The 22,392-nt window shown below is 45.0% G+C and overlaps 3 protein-coding genes across 5 annotated transcripts; 2 read left to right on the top strand and 1 right to left on the bottom strand.

The window, feature by feature from the left end:
• Positions 1-287: 287 nt before the first annotated feature.
• lrrc39 (leucine rich repeat containing 39) lies at positions 288-5,524 on the top strand. 3 transcript variants are annotated; one of them, XM_026344992.1, is made up of 9 exons: positions 288-618; positions 831-943; positions 1,381-1,524; positions 1,924-2,032; positions 2,113-2,269; positions 2,386-2,522; positions 2,927-3,072; positions 3,153-3,305; positions 3,441-5,524. In XM_026344992.1, exons 3-9 carry the CDS (start codon positions 1,397-1,399, stop codon positions 3,613-3,615), a joined length of 1,005 nt encoding a protein of 334 aa, XP_026200777.1. In that variant the 5' UTR covers positions 288-618; positions 831-943; positions 1,381-1,396; the 3' UTR covers positions 3,616-5,524. The 3 variants fall into 3 exon arrangements, with proteins under 3 accessions (XP_026200777.1, XP_026200778.1, XP_026200776.1); XM_026344993.1 differs by lacking the exon at positions 831-943; XM_026344991.1 differs by lacking the exons at positions 288-618; positions 831-943 and having other exon boundaries at positions 1,375-1,524.
• A 373-nt stretch (positions 5,525-5,897) lies between these two features.
• zbtb37 (zinc finger and BTB domain containing 37) lies at positions 5,898-14,382 on the top strand. The gene is given in 5 exon segments (XM_026343055.1): positions 5,898-6,250; positions 7,083-7,707; positions 7,709-8,025; positions 8,093-8,189; positions 8,967-14,382. Coding segments are annotated over 4 exon segments (1,548 nt in total). The 5' UTR covers positions 5,898-6,250; positions 7,083-7,101; the 3' UTR covers positions 9,495-14,382.
• Positions 14,383-14,574: 192 nt separating this feature from the next.
• serpinc1 (serpin peptidase inhibitor, clade C (antithrombin), member 1) lies at positions 14,575-20,936 on the bottom strand. Its single transcript, XM_026343062.1, has 8 exons — positions 20,843-20,936; positions 19,659-20,019; positions 18,901-19,116; positions 18,690-18,827; positions 16,368-16,586; positions 16,066-16,240; positions 15,820-15,884; positions 14,575-14,872 (listed from the first exon to the last, which is right to left on the bottom strand). The coding sequence occupies exons 2-8, from the start codon at positions 20,016-20,018 to the stop codon at positions 14,696-14,698; spliced, it is 1,350 nt and encodes a 449-aa protein (XP_026198847.1). The 5' UTR covers position 20,019; positions 20,843-20,936; the 3' UTR covers positions 14,575-14,695.
• Positions 20,937-22,392: the final 1,456 nt, after the last annotated feature.

Here is a 22,392-nt window from a genome sequence, read left to right as displayed (position 1 = left end):
CTGTAAATACCTGAACAAATACATCTGTAATAGACGACAAGAACGTGCAGCAGTGTTTCAGCGTTTGTCCAAGAATTTCTGTGGAACAGAACCGGATTTACAAGATGTGGAACAAATCTGGACTCAAACATTTAGGTTTTGTTAAGTTCAACACTGGTTAAAATACTTTAATACTGCAATACTTTTGTACTTCAAGTTAATTTTAAAATGTCAACTCATTCAACTCAAGTAAAGAATTTGAAGTACTGCAACTTTGAGAACTAGCTGTGTGTACTGGTGTCATATGACCAGGAGGCTAAAATTAACCAGCAGCTGATCAGAGATCAGATTTCAGCTGAAGAGAAGTGGCTACCACAAGGTGACAGGAGTACTGCAGTACTACTACAGGGATATTACGCCACTGCCCCAAGGTGACAGGAGTACTGCAGTACTACTACAGGAATATTACGCCACTGCCCCAAGGTGACAGGAGTACTGCAGTACTACTACAGGGACATTACGCCGATGCCACAAGGTGACAGGAGTACTGCAGTACTACTACAGGGACATTACGCCGATGCCACAAGGTGACAGGAGTACTGCAGTACTACTACAGGGATATTACGCCGCTGCCACAAGGTGACAACACAGTACGGTAGTAGAAACACTATTACTACTACTGTACAACAGAAATACCACTATGCTGCCACTGCAGTACATTTATATTGATTATGAGAAACGAAACAGAAGATCCGAGTTAAGGAGAAGAACTTTAAAGTAAAGTGCTCTAGAAAGAGATTTGTAGTTATTTTTTTGCAGGAAAAGATTCTAAAGAGTTCTGTTTCCAGCAGGTTTTTGAAAATTGAGTCAGCTGATCAGAGGTGGGACTGAGCTGAAAAGTTTAACTTGGGATCTTTGGAGGAGAGGGGACAACAAGACGTGGTTCACTGGCAGAGCACAGTGGGTGAGAAGGATTGTAGACCTGGATGAGGGAGTTCAGGTACCGGTGCTGTTGAGTCGACCACTCTGTAAAGAAGAGTCGGGGCTCTGACCCTGAAGTAGCAGCTGCAGGAAGCTAGTGTAGTACCGTGTTCTTTGTGGTAGTACCACCAGCTGGTTAGTGTAGTGGTAAGATCACTGCCTTCTGTGTGGGGGAATGGGGTTCAAATCCCAGCTGTGGCTCACCTCCAGTAGGGGTCTATAGGCAAGACCTCCCTACGCAAATTGCTTTGGATAAAAGATAAATGTAAGATGGGAATATTACAACACTTAACTACTTTCAATCTGCTAGTTTGTTGTATTTTAAACTTTGAATATTAATAAAACCTAAAACAAACAGAATGATCAGAGGCAGAATACAGGTCAGAGGTCATCTCACCTGTGCACTGTGACATCACATAGCTGACAGGAAGTGGTCATGATGGTGGGCGTGGCTGCGTGCGGCTCAGTCAGCTCCATTAAAGCTCTGTGGGAGACAAGGATCAGAAGGAGAAAGGAGGAAGAGGAGCAGAGGAGGAGGACATTAAGAGGCGGGGCCACAGGCAGGTAAGGTCCCTTCCACTCACCTGAGAACTTTTTTGATTGTTTTTTCAGCACACTAATGGGTCTCCACCACACCAGACGTCATTTTATTTAACTTCACTTGAACAGAGGTTAGTTCTGTTCAGTCTGACAGTGACAGAGTTTGTTTACAAAACAAAACTCTCAGTTCACCTGTCACCACCAGGTGTGGGCAGTGACAGAGAGATGAGATCATGGATACAAGCAGCTCAAATAAGATTCTCGTGCAGGGGGACCATCCAGGGTAGATCCAGGATTCACCAAAAATAAACTAGAAAACCTGAACCAGTGCCGCTGCAGCCCAAACCCAGAAAACTGGATTAAAAGGAAACCTGTACTCACCTGTACTCTGGTCTCTGCTGTTTCTTTGTGTTTGTGGTTCAGGGTGAGTCTCAGTGTTTGGGAGGACCGGGCAGTTCTGTCTCGACTGAAACAGAAGCTGCAGACAGAAGACGGACGACTGATCCTCCGAATTGAACAGGAAGAGTGGAAGGTAACGTCATGTGGATTTACCTGGTCTGACCTCTGGACCTGATAGGAACATCTGATCTGTCATTTTTTTAATTTTTCCAGTCTTTACCAGGTTGTCTGGTCCAGCTGAGTCAGGTCCAGGAATGGCAAATCCACCGGACTGGACTGGTGAAGATCCCTCATTTCATCTCCAACTTCCAAAACCTTCTGGTTCTTGATTTGTCCCGCAACGGTATCGGTGAGATCCCTAGACAGATCGGTCAGTACCTCTTCCGGTAAAAATTAAAATAGGAAACAGAATTTGTTTCTTCCTGTCAAACAGATTCAGTCTGTAGACGCTCCAGTAAGTCTTCTGCTGTCCTGTTCTGGTCTCAGGGAAGCTAATCCATCTCAGAGAGCTGCTGCTCTCTTACAACAGAGTCCAGGTTGTCCCTGAAGAGCTGAGCTACTGTGAAAGTCTGGAGAGACTAGAGCTCGCCATGAACCGGGACCTGGACCACCTTCCAGACCAGGTACAAACGCACGTAAACCAGATTCTAAAGCAGGTGTACATTTGAACTTCAACCAGGTTTGAACCTAAACCTGGACTAGATTCTGCCTTAGACATGTACCTGTATGCCTCAAACAGGATCCACATCAGATGTGGCTACAAACTTGAACCTGATAGATAGAAAATCGATAACAGACAATTTTTACACCAAGTCTGAACTTAAACCACCTCCCAGACCAGGTCTGAACATAAACCTGGTTGGTAGTAACCAGTAGCTCAGACAGCTTTCAAACCAGGTGGGACACAGATCTTAACCAGCTTCTAGACCTGATACAAACCCAAACCACAACAAAACTAAACCATCTTTCTGACCCGGAGACCTCCGATCTAGCTTATGTGACGTCTATTCTGTGTTTTGTACCATAGTTCAGGAACCTGAAGAGGCTCCAGCACCTGGACCTGTCCATGAACAATTTCACCTGCCTGCCGGACTGCGTGGTTGGACTGCCGGCACTCGAGTGGCTCGATATAGGAGGAAACCGACTGCAGCATTTACCTGAAGACGTACACAGGTGGGTGAAGGACAGTGACATCATCTGAGCCCTGCCCACCTCAGCTATCAGCCAATGAACGCCAAGTATTGTGTCCTCAGGATGACGAAGCTGCACACGCTGTGGCTGCAGAGGAACCAGCTCGAGAAACTCCCAGAAAACATCAGCAGGATGGCGAGTCTGGACACTCTGGTCCTCAGTAGCAACAGACTAAGGGACATCCCCTCTCTGATGGAGGACATGTCCAATCTCAGGTGAGACGGTTCAGAGTGTCGTCAACCAATAAAAAACTGGAACATTTTTTCCTCCATAAGCAATACACCTGCAGTCGTCTCTGCCTCTGCTGAACCAGGACTGAAGGACTGATCTGTGTCTTCGTTTTTGAGCAGGTTTGTGAATTTCCGGGACAACCCTCTGACTTTGGACGTGACGCTGCCTCTCAGGAAGACAAAGACCGAGGACGACGGTGAAGATGATGAAGACGATCGAGAGATGTTTGGACGAGAGTTCATGCAGATCTACATCCGGGAGGCCAGAAAGAGAGCGCACCGCGTGAACCGTTAGTACCAACACTGCGTGAGCACGTTTCTCCACTGATGACCTGGACCTTAACTCCGGTCTGCGTCTGTTGGACCGTAACAGTTTAGTCTTTAATACATTAACACAGTTTGGATGTCGCCTGGACCCTGAAACTAAACCTGCTTGGTGATGTCTTTGGCTCCTTTGTGTTCAGTGTTTGTGTCTCCTGACACAAAGGTTCTAACTCTTTGATTGGTGAAGATACTGAGTCTAATTTAGCTTTCATTTTGGGTTTAGTGTAAAAGTCTGACGTCCTGAAGATAAAACCCCCAAAAACAGAAACCAGCATCTTCTGACGTATGTGGCTCCAGACTTCAGTCCCTGTAAAGGATTTACAACCTACATCCTAAGAGGTTCAGTTTCAAACAATCAGCCTCCAGTTTGCAACATCAGGACAAAGAAGACCAGTACAACTTGCTGGTTTTGGTCACTGATGTTTATTTTCTTGGTTTGTGACCTGTGAACTGGGTCCAGGTTGGAACCACTTTGAACAGTTTTTAGTTTTAATTTTCAAAGTTACAATTTTGTCAGAACAAATATTTAAAATACTGACACGATAATAATACTAATAATGTTAATAACAAAGTAAATCTCTGCAGCATCGTGTGTCTACAACATATTTGAACAGAATCTCCTGTGGGGATTATTTCTACAGAAAATGTGTTTGTGGACGTTTCAGAGCCGAACGACGCCTCTTCAGATGAATCAGACGTTTCTTCTTCTTCAGCTGCAGATTCTTAGTTTACAGGAGTTGTCACGTCGGTGCTGTAAAGACTGTTTGTTTCCTCTACAGGTTATTGATTTTTTTATTTCTTCCAACTGGGAACAGATGTTGATGTGGTTTAGAACATCCAGAGATTTCAGATGGTTGAACTGTAATGTGCTGTTATTTAATGGGAGCACCTGAATGCATCTGATGAGCTTCAGTACAAACATTAAAGAAAGAACAGCTCAGTTTCTCATATTTATGTTCATGTTCGATTTTTCTCCGTTTCTGCATGAGTGTGATGTCAAACTTGATAAAACGAAGCCGACTAAACGAATGAGACAAGAACTTTCACTTGTTCATTTAAAGGTAGATGTTAGTTCGGTGACTTGCAAACACTGATGTTATCCATTGTCAGAGAGCCCTTTAGTTTCCCAGACGTTACCCTGAGGTTTCCCGGGGCCTCCTCCTATACACACCTGCTCTTGGTGACTGGTGGAGCAACAACTCTTCTTCTGAGCTCTTTAGAAATCTGATGGGACTCGCTTCTACAACCCTGCAGCAGTGAAGTCGGGATCTCCCAGACTCACAGCTGATCTTCATCCCTCTGACTCTAATAGCCTGTTCAGGTTCACACGGGAAATGTGAACGACGGCATCTTTTTCCACAGTAAACAAATGAACAGGTGCAGTTTTCTGTCTCATTAGGTTAGTTTGGTTCCTTTAACCTAGTTTTAGGACTTGACCCTGTTTTAGCTCAGACTGATTCAGAAACAAATGAGAATCCAACGTGAATCCCTTTGAATTGAATCCCTATTTCAACTAAACCCTCCAAAGGAAAACCAGTTTCAGTCCTGTCTGAGGAACTGAACTGAACTGAACGTAAACAACATGTCAGACTGTAAATTCAGGAACATGGTCCTGAGAAGAACAGTCTGTCTCAGCCGACTTCCACTTTGTGTCGGACCGACTCTGTGATTAACGGTTCATCTCTGCTCACCTCTCGTTCTCTGATCACCACAGTAGAACTGCTAACTACTACTACTCTACAGTTCTTTTGCAGTAAAAGGTCAGAGTACTGAGTGTTATTCTCCAAGTGTGACCCACATTGAAAACTATCGATTTTTCTTTTCCGTTTTGTGATTGTTTGTGATTTTACCTGAAATGGTTTTTCATCTTCTGTTAATTAAACTTTACAAAAAAACAAATCCAACCTTTTTTCCTGCTTTGCTCTGTGTATATTACACATTTCTATCTTTGAACAGTATGAAGTTCTTTTATTTTAGACAGAAACAGTAAAAATGTGAATTGTGACACGACACGAAGCAGTTGGTAGATACTCGACTGGTTTTTATTCAGGGGGAATTTAAATGCAGTACTTTTACTTGAGTACTGCTTCCACCTCTGTGAACTCCCAAACTCAAAGTGCCATCATGACCCTTCTGCTCACAGGTGCATGCTGGGAAGTGGAGTCTTTCACTAAATAAGAACCGGTTTCTCTCCCGCACGACGAACTACATTTCCCATGATGCCCCGCGCGTTTTCTTCCTTCCCCCTTTCCTTCCTGCAGCCTCGGCCCTTCTGCCGTGAAAAGGAAGATGAGAAGCAGCCGCAGCCCGCCGACACTGGGCCCACACTGAACCGAGCCTGACTTCCAGCGGAATGGCGGCAGAGCGGCTGCTGACAGACCGGAGCCCGAACGCAGCTGCTGTTTTCCGGCCTTGAACGCGACGCGAGCGCCGCTGGAACTCCGGAGCCTGGACGAACGGCGGGTGGAGCTGCAGCCTGCCGGGCCGAGCCGAACCAAGCCGAGCCGCTGTCCTCTCCCTTCCTGCTGACGATGCTCAGCGAGCTGCAGGACTGACAGCACCGCACCCTGAAACCAGACCCGATCTCCCCTTGTCCCCCCTTTCAGGTAAGAGACCGGCTGCACATCTGGATGTTTACCTGCTCTCGTGGGTCAGACTGACATAGATCTGGTTCTGGGGCGCACTGTCACACTAGTCCTGGTCTGGTTCTATGAGCAGATCTAGTTCTGATCTGTTTGCGATATGACACTGGAACACCTGATCCGGAGTCCTGAGCAGAGACACGTTTGTCGTGTTTAACCAGGTGCATTGACCTCACACAGGTGAGAGTTGAGCATCCGCGTGATCTGAGAAAGCTGCTCTTACTCTAAATAAAAGATTCTACATGAAGCCTATATAACATAATGTTCTCACCTGTCAGATAGGTCGACAATGTTCTCACCTGTCAGAATGGTCGACAATGTTCTCACCTGTCAGAATGGTCGACAATGTTCTCACCTGTCAGAATGGTCGACAATGTTCTCACCTGTCAGAATGGTCGACAGTGTTCTCACCTGTCAGAATGGTCGACAATGTTCTCACCTGTCAGAATGGTCGACAATGTTCTCACCTGTCAGAATGGTCGACAGTGTTCTCACCTGTCAGAATGGTCAATAATGTTCTCCCCATCATAAAAATCACATTTATGGAAAAATACAGATTTGATACAACCAGAGAGGCAGTGATGTCACCGCAGGTGAATTACCTTTGACAACTGTTGGAACAGAAACACTGTGGCTGCACTGTGTGAATAACCTCTGTTACAGGTTGGGGAGGCATTGCCTCAGCGGTTAGATCGATGGTTCGATTTCCGGTCCCTGTCGCACGTCGACAATTTACAGAATCTGATCCTCATCGGGTCTTTGACATCGGTGTTTGATCCTGTCCTTGTTGTTGCAGCGTCCCTGCAGGCTGCAGCATGGAGCGCTCCGGCAGTATCCAGCTGGACATCCCAGACTTCAGTAACTCGGTTCTGTCCCACCTGAACCAGCTGCGTGTTCAGGGCCGTCTCTGTGACATCGTCGTCAACGTTCAGGGCCAGAGCTTCCGCGCACACAAGGTGGTCCTCGCTGCTAGCTCTCCGTACTTCAGGGACCATATGTCTCTTGGCCAGATGAGCACCGTGTCGCTGACAGTAATCCGAAACCCATCAGTGTTCGAACAGCTGCTGTCCTTCTGCTACACGGGCCGCCTCTGCCTACAGCTGGCCGACATCATCAGCTACCTGACGGCAGCCAGCTTTTTGCAAATGCAGCACATCATCGACCGCTGCACCCAAATCCTGGAGGGCATCCACCTGAAGATCAGCCTGGCTGACCTGGAGGAGGAGCCCAGGGAGGAGACAGCGCGGGGCTCTAGGGGCAGCAGGACGCTCGAGGCCGTGGTACGAGGAGGCAGCCATCATGGTGGTCTGCGCCTCCTTGGGCCACGGGGAAGCTCAGAGGTGTGTGAAGCGGTCAGCCCTGCCGAAGAGCCACTTAGCCCACCACCAACAGTGGAGCACAGTGGACTCGAAGGGGCCCAGGGCCACCACTAGCAGAACGGGCAAGGAACCCATCCTCCGGATTAACAGAGCCGGTCAGTGGTACGTGGAGACAAGCAGCGAGCCAGAGCGGACCGGCAGTGCTGAGGAGGGAAGTGGTGTGGATGGAGTCAGGATCAAGACGGAGAGGATGGAGGAGTGGATCGGAGCAGGAGAGCACCAAGAGGAAGGTGGGCCAGTGGAGGAGGGGACCACAGTGATGATCGACACATCAGGGCGCAGCACGGTGGTAACAGGGCCGGTGGGAACGCTGGGGGCTCGGAGCGTCCAACCGTCCTCCAGCTTTAGTGAGACAGACAGGTGAGTCGCTGTGGTCACACCCCTCAGTTGTCACTTGATGATGTGTTTACATTTGTCTTTGTGTCAGGTTCAGTCCCACTGGCAGCGTGGTCGTCCTGGCAGAGCGTCAGAGAGCAAAGAGCGAGTCTCCCAGGCCGGACGAGCTGCGGCAGCCAAGCTCCCAGGTAAACACTAACTACGCAAAGTCAGCGCACTCCAGCCTGGAAGGGACAGACAGGCTGTACTCGCAAACCTGTGAGAACGTGGTCTCTGTGGTTACTGTAAAGCTTGATGTAGAGAGTCTGGTTTAACCTAACAGCTGAATGGAAAACTGAAAAGTAAAAATTTTGCAGAGTGAACACATTGTTGCAAACTCAACCACAGGTGTTTAGACATCCAGAGGATCCCTCCAATCATCTGAACGTCAGTAGAAAATCCTTACTGACCCATAGAATCTCCTATACGTTCTTTTCATAAGAATCTCTTAAGATCTGTCTCTGGGTTTTCAACCAGCTGAAGGGCTCCTGAAATATTTGCCAGAACCACTTCAGTTTCCCCACTCACCCGACCGGTCGAGGCAGATGGCCGCCCAGCCTGAGCCTGGTTCTGCTGTTGGGTTTTCTATATAATTCTGTATACAGTTATATTTCGTAAGGTCTTAAACCTTAAACATTGTCAAATGCCTTGAGATGACTTCCATTGTAATTTAGCAATAAGTAAAACCACCTGTACAAGCTCTGCACTCTAAAGGATTGCAGCTTGAAATCCAGTCTACGGCTTAAACACTGTCCAGTCTGACCCCGTATTTCCAAAGGGCAATTCAGGCATCTGGAACCAGAGTAAGCCTGTCCTTAAGCCTCAGCAGTTTGAAAAAGAATGCTTTGTTCCCCTAGAGATTAAGATCCAGTTGGTTTCCATCTGTGTTGGTCTCAGATATGTTAACATTATTTTCTGTGTGTCAGGGGGAGGAGCACGCATCGTTTGATATGGGTGGCTATGAGGACTACTTGAGGGAGCAGGTAGGAGATCGCTGGTTCCGTTACAACCCCCGCCTCACCTGCATCTACTGCTGCAAGTCCTTTAACCAGAAAGGCAGCCTGGACCGCCACATGCGCCTGCACATGGGCATCACCCCTTTCGTCTGCCGCATCTGTGGCAAGAAGTACACCCGCAAAGACCAGCTGGAGTACCACATCCGCAAGCACACCGGCAACAAGCCCTTCCACTGCCATGTCTGCGGCAAAAGCTTCCCCTTCCAGGCAATCCTCAACCAGCACTTCCGCAAGAACCACCCAGGCTGCGCCCCTCAAGAAGCTCATAGTGCCTCCCCTGAGACCACCACCACATCTGTCACATCCAGGGGTGGTCCGAGCGACGAGGCCTCTCCTAGCCAGGAGGAGCTTGAGGGCGGGGGCGGTGGGAGCAGCAGTGGGGGTGGGCAGTACGGGGAGGGTCCTCAGGCCTCGGTCTCTACCACGGGGCCCGACTGACCCTGAGGGAGGAAGGAGTTTAGAGTTGAGGTCAGGGTGGGGGTTACAGCCATGGAGGGCTCGGCTGGTCCTGTTGGAGCCCACATGACCGCACCTGAACCCGCTGAAGTCAAAGCTATGACAGGGAAGGACACCTCAAAGTCCAAACTGAGATTTTTTCCGCTTTAAACCGCATCTACCTTCACTAACCAAACCGAACAGATTAAGCTAAAATGAAGAAATGCCACACACTCCAGCAACCTCATACGCCACACAATGCAGTGGTTCTCGTTTGCCTCCATCTAGTTTATGTTACAGATTTCTACTTTTATATTTACTGGTGTTACAGGTTCACAATGCAGCATCACAACAGTCTGTCTGGTGGGAACTTTGCCAAACTACCCAGTGCCAGTTTAACATTTCAAAACGTTCATATTTGCCTTGAGACAATCTGGAGCAGCTGGGTTGATTAAAAACAATCCTGCTCGCTCTGCAAGTGCCACAACGGCGTAACAAGGTGTAATCGCACAAAAAGGTTCAAAATGAAAATGACAGCCATCAAAGTTCAGGTCCAGTGTGATTGGAGGGTTTTCCAGTTTTCATCTCACTAGAACAAATTCACAGCAGATTTGCTCAACTCTCTGTCCCCAGTTATACAGTAGGCCTCAAATCCCGGTTCTGTTCTCTGGTTGGAAAGTCTCAGAGCTGTCACCTTTCAACGTAAAGATTCGGACACAATCTGCTTTAAAATACACCGATGACCAGTGATGCCACAAACTCATACTGGTCAGTACTGGTGTTTTACAGATATAAACAGAATTTACATGATATGGGATGAAAAGTAGAAAACTCCAATCTCTCTGGGTTAAACTGCTAATCTGGCTCTAACACACGTACACATTTTCAGACAGCTGAAATCAGTTTTAAGGATCTGGTTGATTAGACTGGACCATCCGGCAGCCTGTTCACTAAACAGACGCACAGCAGGAAAAACTGGACGTGGTCCAGCCTCAGATAAGCTACACAGCTCAGTTACCTCTCATCACTACGCAATACGGCTGCTGCACCGCAAAGCACAGCACCACCGGGGGGCGCTCTGATCCACTCACACAGAGATCTCCGTCAGTCTTCTCAGATATTTTTTATAAACAAGCATGTCTTAGTTGTTTTTGTTTTCTTGGACACTTTTTGCTCAGACAATGTGTGTGACAGAAGCTTCATGTTCGCGGGGGAGACGGTGTCATGACCTGATCAGTAACGTCTGTCGCTGAAATCTGCTGCACTCGACTCCCAAACACCTCAACTGCAGAGAAAAAAGAAAGATTTGTCAAAAAGAAGCTACTGTTGATAAATCATTTAAAAGAACTGTTAAAGCCTGTGCTGTTAACAATCGTACTTACACTAGCTTCTATTCTAACACGTTTAATATACGGCATTTCTTTAGCTCGTCCTTTACTGCTCACCATCAATTTTCCTAGCTAACATTAGCTACCTAGCCGATGCTAACTAGAAACTCAGCATTAGCTTGTAAGTTACCAACCAGTTTTTACAAATTACATTCAAATGGCACACGTTACTGAAATGATATGATAATTTAGAGATTGTTAGCCAACATTATTTAACTTAAGCTGCCTATTGTATGTTTCATTTTCCTTTTCATTTTTCTGAACATGGAAAGTTTTCAATTGTTAAAAATGTATTTTGCAGTCAGTTCTGTTTGAATTGGTAAAGCTAATCTTTTTTTTTTAGCATATAAGCTAACATTTATTGGCTGACTGTCTCTGATCAACTCATTGGGCTTCAAAAAACAGCGTGCTATAAGAGTGTTTGTGACGCAGCTAGCTAACTGTAGTTTACTGAACTTAAGTTGTAGTTTTACATTTTTAATTTCTGAGACACAGAAAAATGAAATGCTAGCAAAGTACCCTGAGTCTAGAGCTACGTAAACGCAGACTAAAGAAAAACGTATGTTGTAAAGTTGAACAACAGTGTAATCTTGTCCAGATAAAGTTAGCGTGCTAGCTGACAGGTAAATAGCTTCTCCAGTAAAATGATGAATAAAATGTTAAATAACTGCAACCTCCTTCTTGTGCACAGTTGCACATGTGCAGCAGAGCGAATGCAGCAGTGACGACAGACAGTTCTGATCTGGTCTGACATTGATCCAGTAGAGACAGGTTGAAGAGCCAGACCCTGTCAGACCAGATGGATGTAGTAGCCAGGTCACGGAGTTGGACTTTAAAAACACAAAACCTCCTGAGGTGAGAGTTCACCTGCTGGAGGATGGAAGCAGGTTGGACCACCTGACCTGGCAACCAAAGGAAAGACGGCATGGCCCCGTTGGTCCTCCAAAACACCAAAACACTTCAGCACTTATTAGGGAGAGAGAGACGGGGTCAGAAACAGAAACTTTTTATAAAACTGAACAATGAGAAATCTACACATATTATCAGACAAACATATTTAAACTACTAAGATGTTTTTTGCATATTGTAAACAAGCTAGGAGTTGCATTGAGAGCTGTGGTAGGCAGGCAGGTAGCACACGAATCGGCTGTTACTGTTTTTCTACAGAGCTGTGAATCAGATTCTCAGTGGACGGTAAAATCTTTATGCAAGTGAAGCCAGCGGCTCTGTCCTCGCTCCGGCTGGCTGGACTTGAGATTTCCTCCCAGATCACACCGCCGCGCTCACTCTTCAGGCTAAACCAGGATCTATCAGGTATACAGACTCTTTGCTTTTATTCAGTGAATCAGATGTTCACCTTTCCCTACGTAGCAGAACGCTAACGCCTAACCTCAGTCACCTGTAAATACACAACAGCAGCAGGTATGAAATCCCTGCAAGTCACAGCAGAGGACAGCAAAAATACACAAGATAGGGCTGGGCAATATGGAACAGAAATCTCAATAACCACAAAACCTCTTTTTAATGAACCGCAGCCACAGAAAATACTGGTTTCTATTGTCGTTAAACACCTGAACAGTAAGGCGGTGTCTTTACCTCCACTCTGTTCCTTGTTTTCAGAAATCAGGACCTGTTATTGTACATTACTGCTCATATATCACAGTACATGATTTCACTTCACATCATCTGCTGAGCAAAAATCAAGAACTATGATGAAAGAAAATCTCAAAAAAGCATCAATAGTGCCGACAGAAATTCAGATTTAATTCGCACTTTACTACATTTTATGATTAATGGTTCAAAATGTGTTTTAATGTGTTCGGACGTCTTGAGGTTCGTTCCCCTTTTACAAACGCGACCTTTAGAATAATCTAAAAAACAGATTTCAGTTGATCGAAAAATCTAAAAGTCAGACGTGTCTGACATTAGATACGGTGGAAACGTAGTAAACTAGAATAGAAACCACCGTGTGCTGATTAGTTTAGAATTTCTTGTAGCCGAGCACCTGGAAAAATATTAAAGTGTATTTTATAAGGCAGAACCCTGCTTCTGTTCAGTCGGTAATGTTTGTTTGTCTGTAAAGCAAATCTTAATTTACAGCAGTTAGAAAAAGTCCAACGTGCAGCTCTGACCCAGTAAAACTAAACCTTCGACATGTTGCCCAGCTCCAACACACAAACTCAGAAGTCAGTGCAGAAGAGTCACAAATGCTCTGGTTAATAGATTTTCTTATGTTCCATATAAACAGTGACATGTGAAACAGTTCCTAGTCCGTCTGGACCGGTTCGGACTGGTCCAGACTGGGGGCACTGGGTCACTGGGTTGAAAACACTTTTCTCCTCTCTGCACTGAGCTGTGGTGAAGCAGGAAAACAGCACATCATTTCAAGCTAAAGTCAAGCAATAGCTGCTTCAACAACAGCCAGTCCGGTTCAGTCCGGTTCAGTCTCAGCTCCCGAGGAATCTGTCAAGGAAGAAAAGTCGCATCAGACCTGACTCTTCAGGAACTTATGTGTTCTGTTAGTTACTGCCGTGTTGTCCGTACATATGTGTTGATTACAATGAACGTACAGTTCGTGTTTTTTGCTCTGGTCCGTATCAGTCGGTCCGAATCCTGGTTCTTATCCAGGGAAACTGCTTCACACTGAAGCTGCTACACAACTGAGCCATTAAACCGCCAAACAGATCTGGGTCCGATCACATTCCCACTGCAAATTCATATTTTTCTTAGCATTTGTTTGGGACCAGACCGAGTCTACACCAAGTCTTTAAAGGGTCTTGGTTCTGGCCCAGAACAGGTGTGGCGAAACCAGCCACACCTGTGGGGACACGTTTGATTGAACTAGACAGAACACAGCTGGTTCTGATTAGTCACTGGACTGGATTAGTCCCTGAAGCTCACAGGCCACAACCTGACTTTCCTCCTTGATGGTTCCTCGGTTCAGTTCAGTGTCACCTTCAGTTAAACTGTGAAAACATCCCAACCTCATCATCATCATCGTCGTATGGTCTTCATCAGGGCGTCAGTTCTTCTGATCGACTCTTTACACAACAAACGTCACATTTCTTCAGTCTCAAACTTTATTTTTTACTTTTTCTTGTGTGAATCAAATGTTTAGTCGATGAATATCCAGTAACCTTGACCACAACTTGCCTAATTCTGAATCATTTAGATGTATTCACTTATTGAGATTACTCTGTTGATTATATCCCTAATATATCGAAGCAGAAGAAAAGAAAAATGAGTTTATTAAATTAACCTTTAATACTGTACATTTTTAAGGAGGAGGTACTTAACACGTAATAGACGAACCTGAAAGGTTTTATGTGAAGATCTTTTATGTTGCATGTCTCTGGTGGTGGAGGGGGGGGGGGTGGGTGGGGGGTGTGAGGCCAAAGGTTGATTAGTTTAGTAAAATGTGAAGAAGCTTCTTTCACTATGACCACTAGATCACTCACAGGTCGCATCTCCTTCAAAGGAAATAAAGCACTTTAAGTGTCAAACTGTCTCGTCGCATTTCTACTGTCTGACCCGTTACGAGGGGCACTGGCTGAAATATTCCCCTGTAAACACCGTCAGGTTACGTGTGTCAGTGTTGCGTGCTGGGGGGCGCCCTCTAGTGAGGTGCGCAAACCGTTTACTGTGGCTGCTGCAGAGGTTGTGACTGTTTTTCTCCAACAGTGAGCTCGGCCAACTGGAAAACAAACAAGTGAAGGTTTATTAAAGAGCTGCAGGCGGGACTCTAGGTTGGTAAACATGAAAACTTTACAATGCTATATTCAGGAGATGTTGAGTTCAGATTAAAGCAATTTTTATTCAGGGGTCGCAGGGGTCAGCCACTCGGCCGGTGAACAGCAGCGTGTTGATGGTCGACTCTCTGATGAGCAGCAGGAACGGTCGGTTGGCCAGAAAAACCTGTGTGTTCAAGTTGATGGAGCGTCCGACGGCCACAACGGCGGTGGCTGCTGCTGCCTCGCTGCCCTCCTCGTTCACCTGGAAACCACGAAACAGGTTTATTAAGATCCTGTTGTGCAGTTTGAGCTGAACATGGATCAGGACACTAAGGGATAAATATACAGCTCACAGAAATGTAAACCTTAGGCTCTCCAGAATCCGAACCTAGCACCCCACAGCTCACAGACTTCAGCCTCATATTTATTAACTCACTGGTTCATGTACACCAAGTAGACTGGGCAATAAAATGCAGTGTGATGACAGGAACACCACAGACAAGAAACATTTCACTGAAGTAATAAAGTATGGAAGTTGAAGCCATCTTTAAAATATTTGTGTTCAGTGAGCAGAAGGTCAGAACTGCTGAAGCTGAATCAACACCTCCGGACTCTCAGGCTCGTGTCATACATCATCGTGCTCGGACTGCCAGGGGTTAAAATTCTTTGACAGACAGGACGATGTTTTTAACTCTGTTGAGTTTTATGAAGGATTTAATCTGCAACTTAAAAAAAAATCAAAGACATTAAAATTTCCAAGCAAAGTCAGAACCTGCAATAACTAACTGGACTCCATATTAACTTAAAAGACATTAACTGTTATACTGGACTGCTGCCTACACAGCATGTAATCACCCATATGAGGATGGGTTCCCTGTTGAGTCTGGTTCCTCTCAAGGTTTCTTCCTGTTGCCTTCTCAGGGAGTTTCCTTCCTATCCTTCCTTGCCACTGTCGCCCTCGGCTTGCTCATCAGGGACAATCACATTATTATGACTCATACACATACACTGTTCATGTACTGTTCTTTGGTTGTGTAAAGCTGCTTTGTGACAATGTCAATTGTAAAAAGCGCTCTACAAATAAAATTGAATTGAATTGAATTGAACCTTATTAAACCACAGTGGAGGTCTGCAGACCTCAACATTTCCCAGTGAGTCTGTGAGTGTGTCTGAGCTTCAATGCGTAGTGAGCTGCTGCGAGTCACTGACCTCCAGAAAGGCTTTGTGGTAGGCATCTGAGATGTAGAGACCATCGCTGCCGTCCTCAAGCATCCCTGAAACAAAAACATTTTACCAGCTGGATTCACAAACTAACTTAATCTCTACTCGTGTTTCAAATACAGCATCAGCTTGTGTGGACCAAGTTCCAGTTCAATCCAGTACTTGATCCAAAATTAAAAGAAAAACCCGGTTTCAGTCTGGACTGATGATGACTTGTGTGAGAGTAGACTGCACCTGGCAGGCTAGCCTTCTCGGGGGCGAACAGGTCGACCAGTCCCATGGACTGCAGCTTCTCCTTCAGACTGAAACTGTCCTCCACCTTGAACCGAGGGATGTGGACGTGGACGGCGAGTTCCCTCGTTGCATCCAACCAGTGGGCCAGTTTTTTCAGGTCTAGACTCTCCTCCACCTCAACACAACAAAAATATTACACTCCTTTGAAAACTCATCTACTCTCACTGAACTGCTCTGGTTTTCTTGGCTGTCAAGGAGCAGTCTGCTCATTTTAAAAAGAAGCTTTGCTGGCTGATCACTACCTCTCGGAGTGAGCTGTGTGTGCTTGGCAGGATGAGCACCATGGTGATGTCGTCTCCGCGATACGGCATCTCCAGCACCTGCACGTGGTCTTCTGGGAAGTTCCCGTATCGGAACCTGGTCTCCTGGTACATCATCTTCACCGAGCAGCTGTGACTCGAACTGACATGGAAATCTGACGTGTAGACGTTATCTTTGTCAAACTTGTTCCTCCACTGACCCTAAAAAGCAGAAACAACAGGACTGTTCATCAGTCAGGACAGTTTAAGTTGAGTTCTGCTCATGATCCCTCGTCTCTTCCTGTTGTATCAATTGATTCTTTTGGGATTTCACTGTTTTAACGCTCAGTTTGAAGGAGTGAGGCCACACTTTATGCAGACAATCTACTACTTTATATTTCTGATGCTCTGCTCTATTATTCTGAGTTTTAGACTTTAAACGAAATCTTTAGATTCTCATTATTGTTTTTACCTAATTCTCAGTGATTGTTAAAAATCTGAAAATATATATCTATCACACTTTTTGGGTTTTATATTAACAGATAAATATGAGACAAAAGATCAAGATTTCAGCTTTTATTTCCAGGTGTTTACATCTGGATCCGACACACAACTCGGAAAACAGCATCTTTAGTTTGAACCCACCTATTTTTCATGTCAACAAAAGTACTGAACAGATAGAATAGAATAAGACTTAATATTTAGCTGAAAATCTGTCTGTGACTCACTGATATCAGCAAACTTGTGCATTCTTCTTTTGTGATTCTTTTCCAGCTTTTCACTGCAGCCTCCTTTAGGTGTTTGTTTTGGGGGGTTACTCCCTTTAGTCTCCTCTTTAGCAGGTAAAATACTCTAGGGTTGACATCTGGAGACGGACTTGTCCAGTCTAAAACCTTCCTCTTCTGCCCCTGATGAACTCCTTTGTGTTTTGGGTCACTATTTTGGTGCAAAATCAAGGAAGCGTTTGGTAGCACCTCTCTTTTTAACTCGTCATACAAAATGTTTCTGTATATGTCGGTGTTCATTCTACTTTACATCATCAATGAGATGAATGAGTCTGTGCCAGAAGCAGCCATGCAGCCCAAGCCATGACATGACCTCTACTGTGCTTCAAAGATGAGCTTGTATGTTTGGGGTCATGAGCAGATCATGTCTTTCTCCAAACATTAGCCTTTCCATCACTGTGGTGAAGGTTCATCTTTGTCTCATCAGTTTAAAAACCTTTAAAAACATTTTTAAAATTTTTGAAGCTCATTTCTGTACTTTTTGGCACATTCCAGCCCGGCCTCCCTGTTCATCTTGCTAATGAGTGGTTTGCCTCTTCTGGTGTCGGTTCTGGAAGTCATGAAGTCTTCTGTAAACCATAGACTGCGATTCCTTCACTCCTGCGCTCTGGTGGTTGTTGCCGATGTCACTAAGTTGTTTTAGGGTCTGTCTTTACAGCTCTCTCAATGTTTCTGTCATCAACTGCTGTTGCCTTCCTCATTCTACCTGTTTGACATCTGTTACGTAGTTCACCAGTGGTTTCTTTCTTCTTCAGGTCATTCCAAATGGTTGTACTGGCTATGGCCAATGTTTGTGCAATGTTGATTAGACAGCTCTCTGGTTTTCATGTTGGTTACACCTCTGAACTATGAATACAATCTGAACAGGCAAAATCCAAATCTGAAACTGAGCCTAGACATTCAGTACTATTTATTGTTGTGTATAATCAATGTAATAGGGCACAGCTAGGCAACAAAACACACCTGTCAGTCACATGTTCCAATACTTTTGCTGACATGAAAAATTGGAGGGTTCAAACAGAATGTGCTATCTTCTAAGTTGTGTATCGGATCCAGACGTAAGCACCTGGAAATAAAAGCTGAAATGTATATCTAGTCTCATATACATCAATGTCAAACCTAAAAGATTTCAGTTTACAGCAAAAATAAAGCAACTGGCCTCAGTGTTTCAATACTTTTGGAGGGGAGTGTATGTAAATGGTCTGCACTTATATAGCGCTTTTCTACCTAGCTGGTACTCAAAGCGCTTTACACTGCGTCTCATTCACCCATTCACACACCGATGGCAGAGCTGCTATGCAGCTGACCTGACTCACCGGGGGAAACTAGGGGTTCAGTATCTTGCCCAAGGACACTTTGGCATGTGACATGGCAGCCGAGAATCGAACCACCACCAATCCTGTGATTGGCAGTCAACTGCTCTACCTATTGAGCCACAGCCCCCAATGTGCATGTGTAGGTTTTCCTTTGGGGGGGAGATCCTTTCTGTCATAATGCAGAATTCTATTCGATCAGAATTCTTCTTCAGGTGCTTCTGTACCTTGAAGTAGATGGTGTTGACGAGCACCAGGACTGTAGTGGAGTCTAGCGCCCCCTCTGGCAGAGTGTCCTGGATCCGGTTCTCTGTCTTGTTGGCAATCCAGTCATTGATGGTGTCCCGTGCTTTCTGCGCGTCTTCCTGCAACACAGAACCATCCTCATCAGCGTACCTGCTGACAGGTATCTGGTTTTACAAAGGACTGACACGTTACCTTGAAGTTGACAGGCAGCAGTTTGGCCCCATACACCGTCTCACTGATGTTCTGATACGTCTCGTTGAAGGTCCAAGTTTTATCCCCAAACAGTCTGTTGGCAGAGATCAGCTCGGTTGTCTTGTCCTTCTTCCTGTACAGACGACAGTTCAGTTTGGCGAAGAAGAAGTGGACCTGATCCGACGTCTTTTCCTTGATGGTGTCGAACTCAAACACCTGCAGACAATAACCCTCCAACAAGTTCAAATCAAGATACTATCAACATCACGGGAACAAAATACACTGTATGAAATAAGATCATTATTAAATTAGCTTAGTGAAAGTGTATTTATTTAAAATATGTGGAGGTAATTAGAGAAGTGACTTCAGGAACAATCTGATCATGTTCAATTTAACCAAGCAATAGCGCTTTTCTACCTAGCTGGTACTCAAAGCGCTTTACACTGCGTCTCATTCACCCATTCGCACACACAAGCACACACACATGGCAGAGCTGCTATGCAGCTGACCTGACTCACACACAACTTGGGGTTCAGTATCTTGCCCAAGGACACTTTGGCATGTGACGTGGCAGCCGGGGAATCAAACCACCAATCCTATGATTGGCAGTCAAATGCTCTACCTGTTGAGCCACAGCCACCCCATAAGATGTTTAAAACACAAATACATATTTTTACAGTAAGCACTCAATACCGCTCCTAATTTATCACAGCTTCTTCACTGCAGTGCTACGGGTTGTAATTTTCTCTCATGTTGACCTTCATGATCTGTTGCAGCGTCTGGTTGCAGGCTCCCAGTTTGGTCATTGCAAATGCGGTAGAGATGCTGATGGGGGACATGAAGATGTTGGACTCGGGGGTCTTGCTTAGGGCCAACTGTTTGTAAAGTGACAGGGCGAAGCGGCTGTTGGCCTTCGACAGCTCCCACACTCTGGGGTTGGTGGCCCCAGGGACCTCCTCTGGGTCCTGGGTCTGGCTCGAGCCCAGGTCGGGGCTGCGGTAGATGCAGCGCGGCTCCAGAGGGAGCTCTTTGGGTTTCGCGCTGCAGATGTCCGGATGGACGGCGAGAGACACGAGCGGCAGGAATGCCAGCACACTCAGCCAATGAGCAGCCCTCATCCTGCAGAAACCACAGACATTTGTCAACATTAAGATGAATAAAGTCCAAGATTTGTTTCCACTTGACCAACAGTGTCGAGGTCTCTAAAGAACCAAGTATCAGCAGTTGTTTTATGTGGGATAAAAGTTAATTATGAATCCACATCATCCTAAGCAGCACAGATTGTCTTCACAGTCAAACCTGAGTGAAGTCTGGCTTCTGTCCTGCTAACTGGCTGATAAACAGATGAGGAGGTGATGAAAGAGGCCGACTTTAATGTGATTCACTTTCATTTCCACTCAGATTTTCATTAGCAAATTGTAAGTATGAATAATCTAATCACGGAAAAACTAAATCTGTAAAAACATGTATGTCTCGTTTCAGGTTCAGCAAAGGATGTTTGAGTGTCAAAAGTGATTTTTTTGGTGACTGTACTTTAAATACAGACAATTTCACTGTTCCTCTGTCGGTGTGGTAGAACATTGATGGTTGTGGCTGTTGTTGAAATGTTGTTTTTCTGTGCTCCTTCATCAGAATTGATATTTAGCAGATAAGCTAATCAAACACTGAAATCCAGTTAAAAATAATTCGAAGACTAACCTTAGGATCTTCAAATAAATTGTTAAACAATCTGGGCTAGAAGCATCGGTGCAACGTGATTAAACTGAGAATGAAGAGGTGTTTTTAATCCAGGCTTTTCTATGAGATTAAACTTTCGGCAGCTGTAACTGTTGCACATGCACAGGAAAAAGAACACAAGTGAAAGAATAAAGTGGTTGGGAAACAAGCAATGAAACTTAACTAATGCTTGCAGAATTAAGAGAGTAAAAATCTTAAATCTTACCTGAGCAGGTAAAGTCGTGTGTTTTCAGACAGATTTGTGCAGTTTAAGCTGAACTCAGGTCAGTGTCCTGCAGAGCACTGAACATCAAATCAACCTTTGAGACATTGATTGGCTGTGAGTCCACAACAGCTTCATACCAGGAAAACATTTGAACACAAACACTGATGATTAACTCACCTCCTCTGATCACACTGATCAGCGATCAATAACTTCTACAGTTATGGCAGAGACATGTGACCATCAACACATCATCATCACAAAAACCTGCTGCGGCATAAAAAACAAATTTTTAGCTAATGAAACAGTTGAGACTTTCAGCTTTAATTCAAGAGTTGGCATCAACCATTCAGGAATTAGACATTTCCTTACACATGCCTGTTTTTTGGAGGACCATAAATAATGGAACAAACCATCATTAGAAAACATAAGTATTGCCTTATTGAGGTCTGGAACAAACGGACATGACCAAATTCTGAGTTCCTTCCCGGGAGATGCTTTGCCAAACCTTCACTGCAGCTGTGTTTGTGGGCCATTCTACCTTCAGTGTTCAGTAACTGAAATTTTGCCCTGCGGGGCTAAGATCAGGCGACTGAGTGACATTAAATAATTTCCTGTCCCAAAAAAGGCTCGAGTTGCTTTGGCTGTATGTTTAGGGTCGTCTGCGTCTCACTAGTTTTGTAGCATTTGGCTGAATGGGAGCAGAGTATAGACCTGTACACCTCAGAATTCATTCTGATATTTCTGTCAGCAGTCACACCCATACCATAACACTGCCACCACCACGTTTGAAAGATGAGGTTCATTTCCCTCTCTTCCCATATTTCTGCTACAAATGAAATGACATCATTCATTTTTCACATCATTTTAGGTGGTTTCCTTTTCTGTTCCTGCATGTTATCAGTGTCTTGCACCTTGATGTAAACCTTCTGTATTTACATTTCTGAAGTGTCTCCTCACTGTAGACTTTGACGACGACGACACGTCACTTCCTTATCAGTGAACTTGACTTGCTCTTCACTGTGGACAGAACATCCATCGTGTGATCATCCACTTTAGTTTTTCTGTGCTCTTCAGACCTTTTGTTGTTGCTGAGCTGCCAGTTAACTCCTTCTTTTTAAGAATGATCCAAACTGTTGTACTGGTCACACTCCGTGTCTTTGTTCCTTTCTCTGATGGGTTTATTGTGGCTTTTTTTTCCCCAGTCTCCTTCACTTGCATACACAACATGTTGAGAGTTCTAGTGAGCAGCTACTGAAGGAAAATGTAACTGAACCAGAACTTGCTTGATTAGTCATGGAGGAAAGAGGGAACAGGACACACCAATATTTATGAACCACTAGTAAATGGGGTGTGTATGAAAATGTCTGTGATTCCTGAATGAGTTGATGCCACAGGACTTTTGTCAAAGGACTTGAATTAAAGGTGAAGGTTTTGACTTCACTCACATGTTGGCCGTTTCATTTTTTAATTACAAGAAACGTGTTTATTCATTTTTTAAACTAACCGTATGAGGCATGAATAAAAATCTCTGTCTACCAAAGCAGCAACAT

Source organism: Anabas testudineus, chromosome 4 (assembly GCF_900324465.2).
Source record: "Anabas testudineus chromosome 4, fAnaTes1.2, whole genome shotgun sequence".
Taxonomy (NCBI): domain Eukaryota; kingdom Metazoa; phylum Chordata; class Actinopteri; order Anabantiformes; family Anabantidae; genus Anabas; species Anabas testudineus.
Note: the sequence above shows the minus strand (reverse complement) of the source record. Positions and strands in the feature narration are given on the sequence as shown.

Excerpts from the sequence above, each read along its gene's own strand:
- lrrc39 (XM_026344993.1), top strand. The coding sequence starts at position 1,397 with ATGATGGTGGGCGTGGCTGCGTGCGGCTCAGTCAGCTCCATTAAAGCT. Across the intron at positions 2,270-2,385 it reads TGAGATCCCTAGACAGATCG|GGAAGCTAATCCATCTCAGA; the intron begins GTCAGTACCTCT and ends TTCTGGTCTCAG. Across the intron at positions 2,523-2,926 it reads TGGACCACCTTCCAGACCAG|TTCAGGAACCTGAAGAGGCT; the intron begins GTACAAACGCAC and ends TTTGTACCATAG.
- serpinc1 (XM_026343062.1), bottom strand. The coding sequence starts at position 20,018 with ATGAGGGCTGCTCATTGGCTGAGTGTGCTGGCATTCCTGCCGCTCGTG. Across the intron at positions 16,587-18,689 it reads TCAACACCATCTACTTCAAG|GGTCAGTGGAGGAACAAGTT; the intron begins GTACAGAAGCAC and ends TCTGCTTTTTAG. Across the intron at positions 14,873-15,819 it reads ACCACAAAGCCTTTCTGGAG|GTGAACGAGGAGGGCAGCGA; the intron begins GTCAGTGACTCG and ends CGTGGTTTCCAG.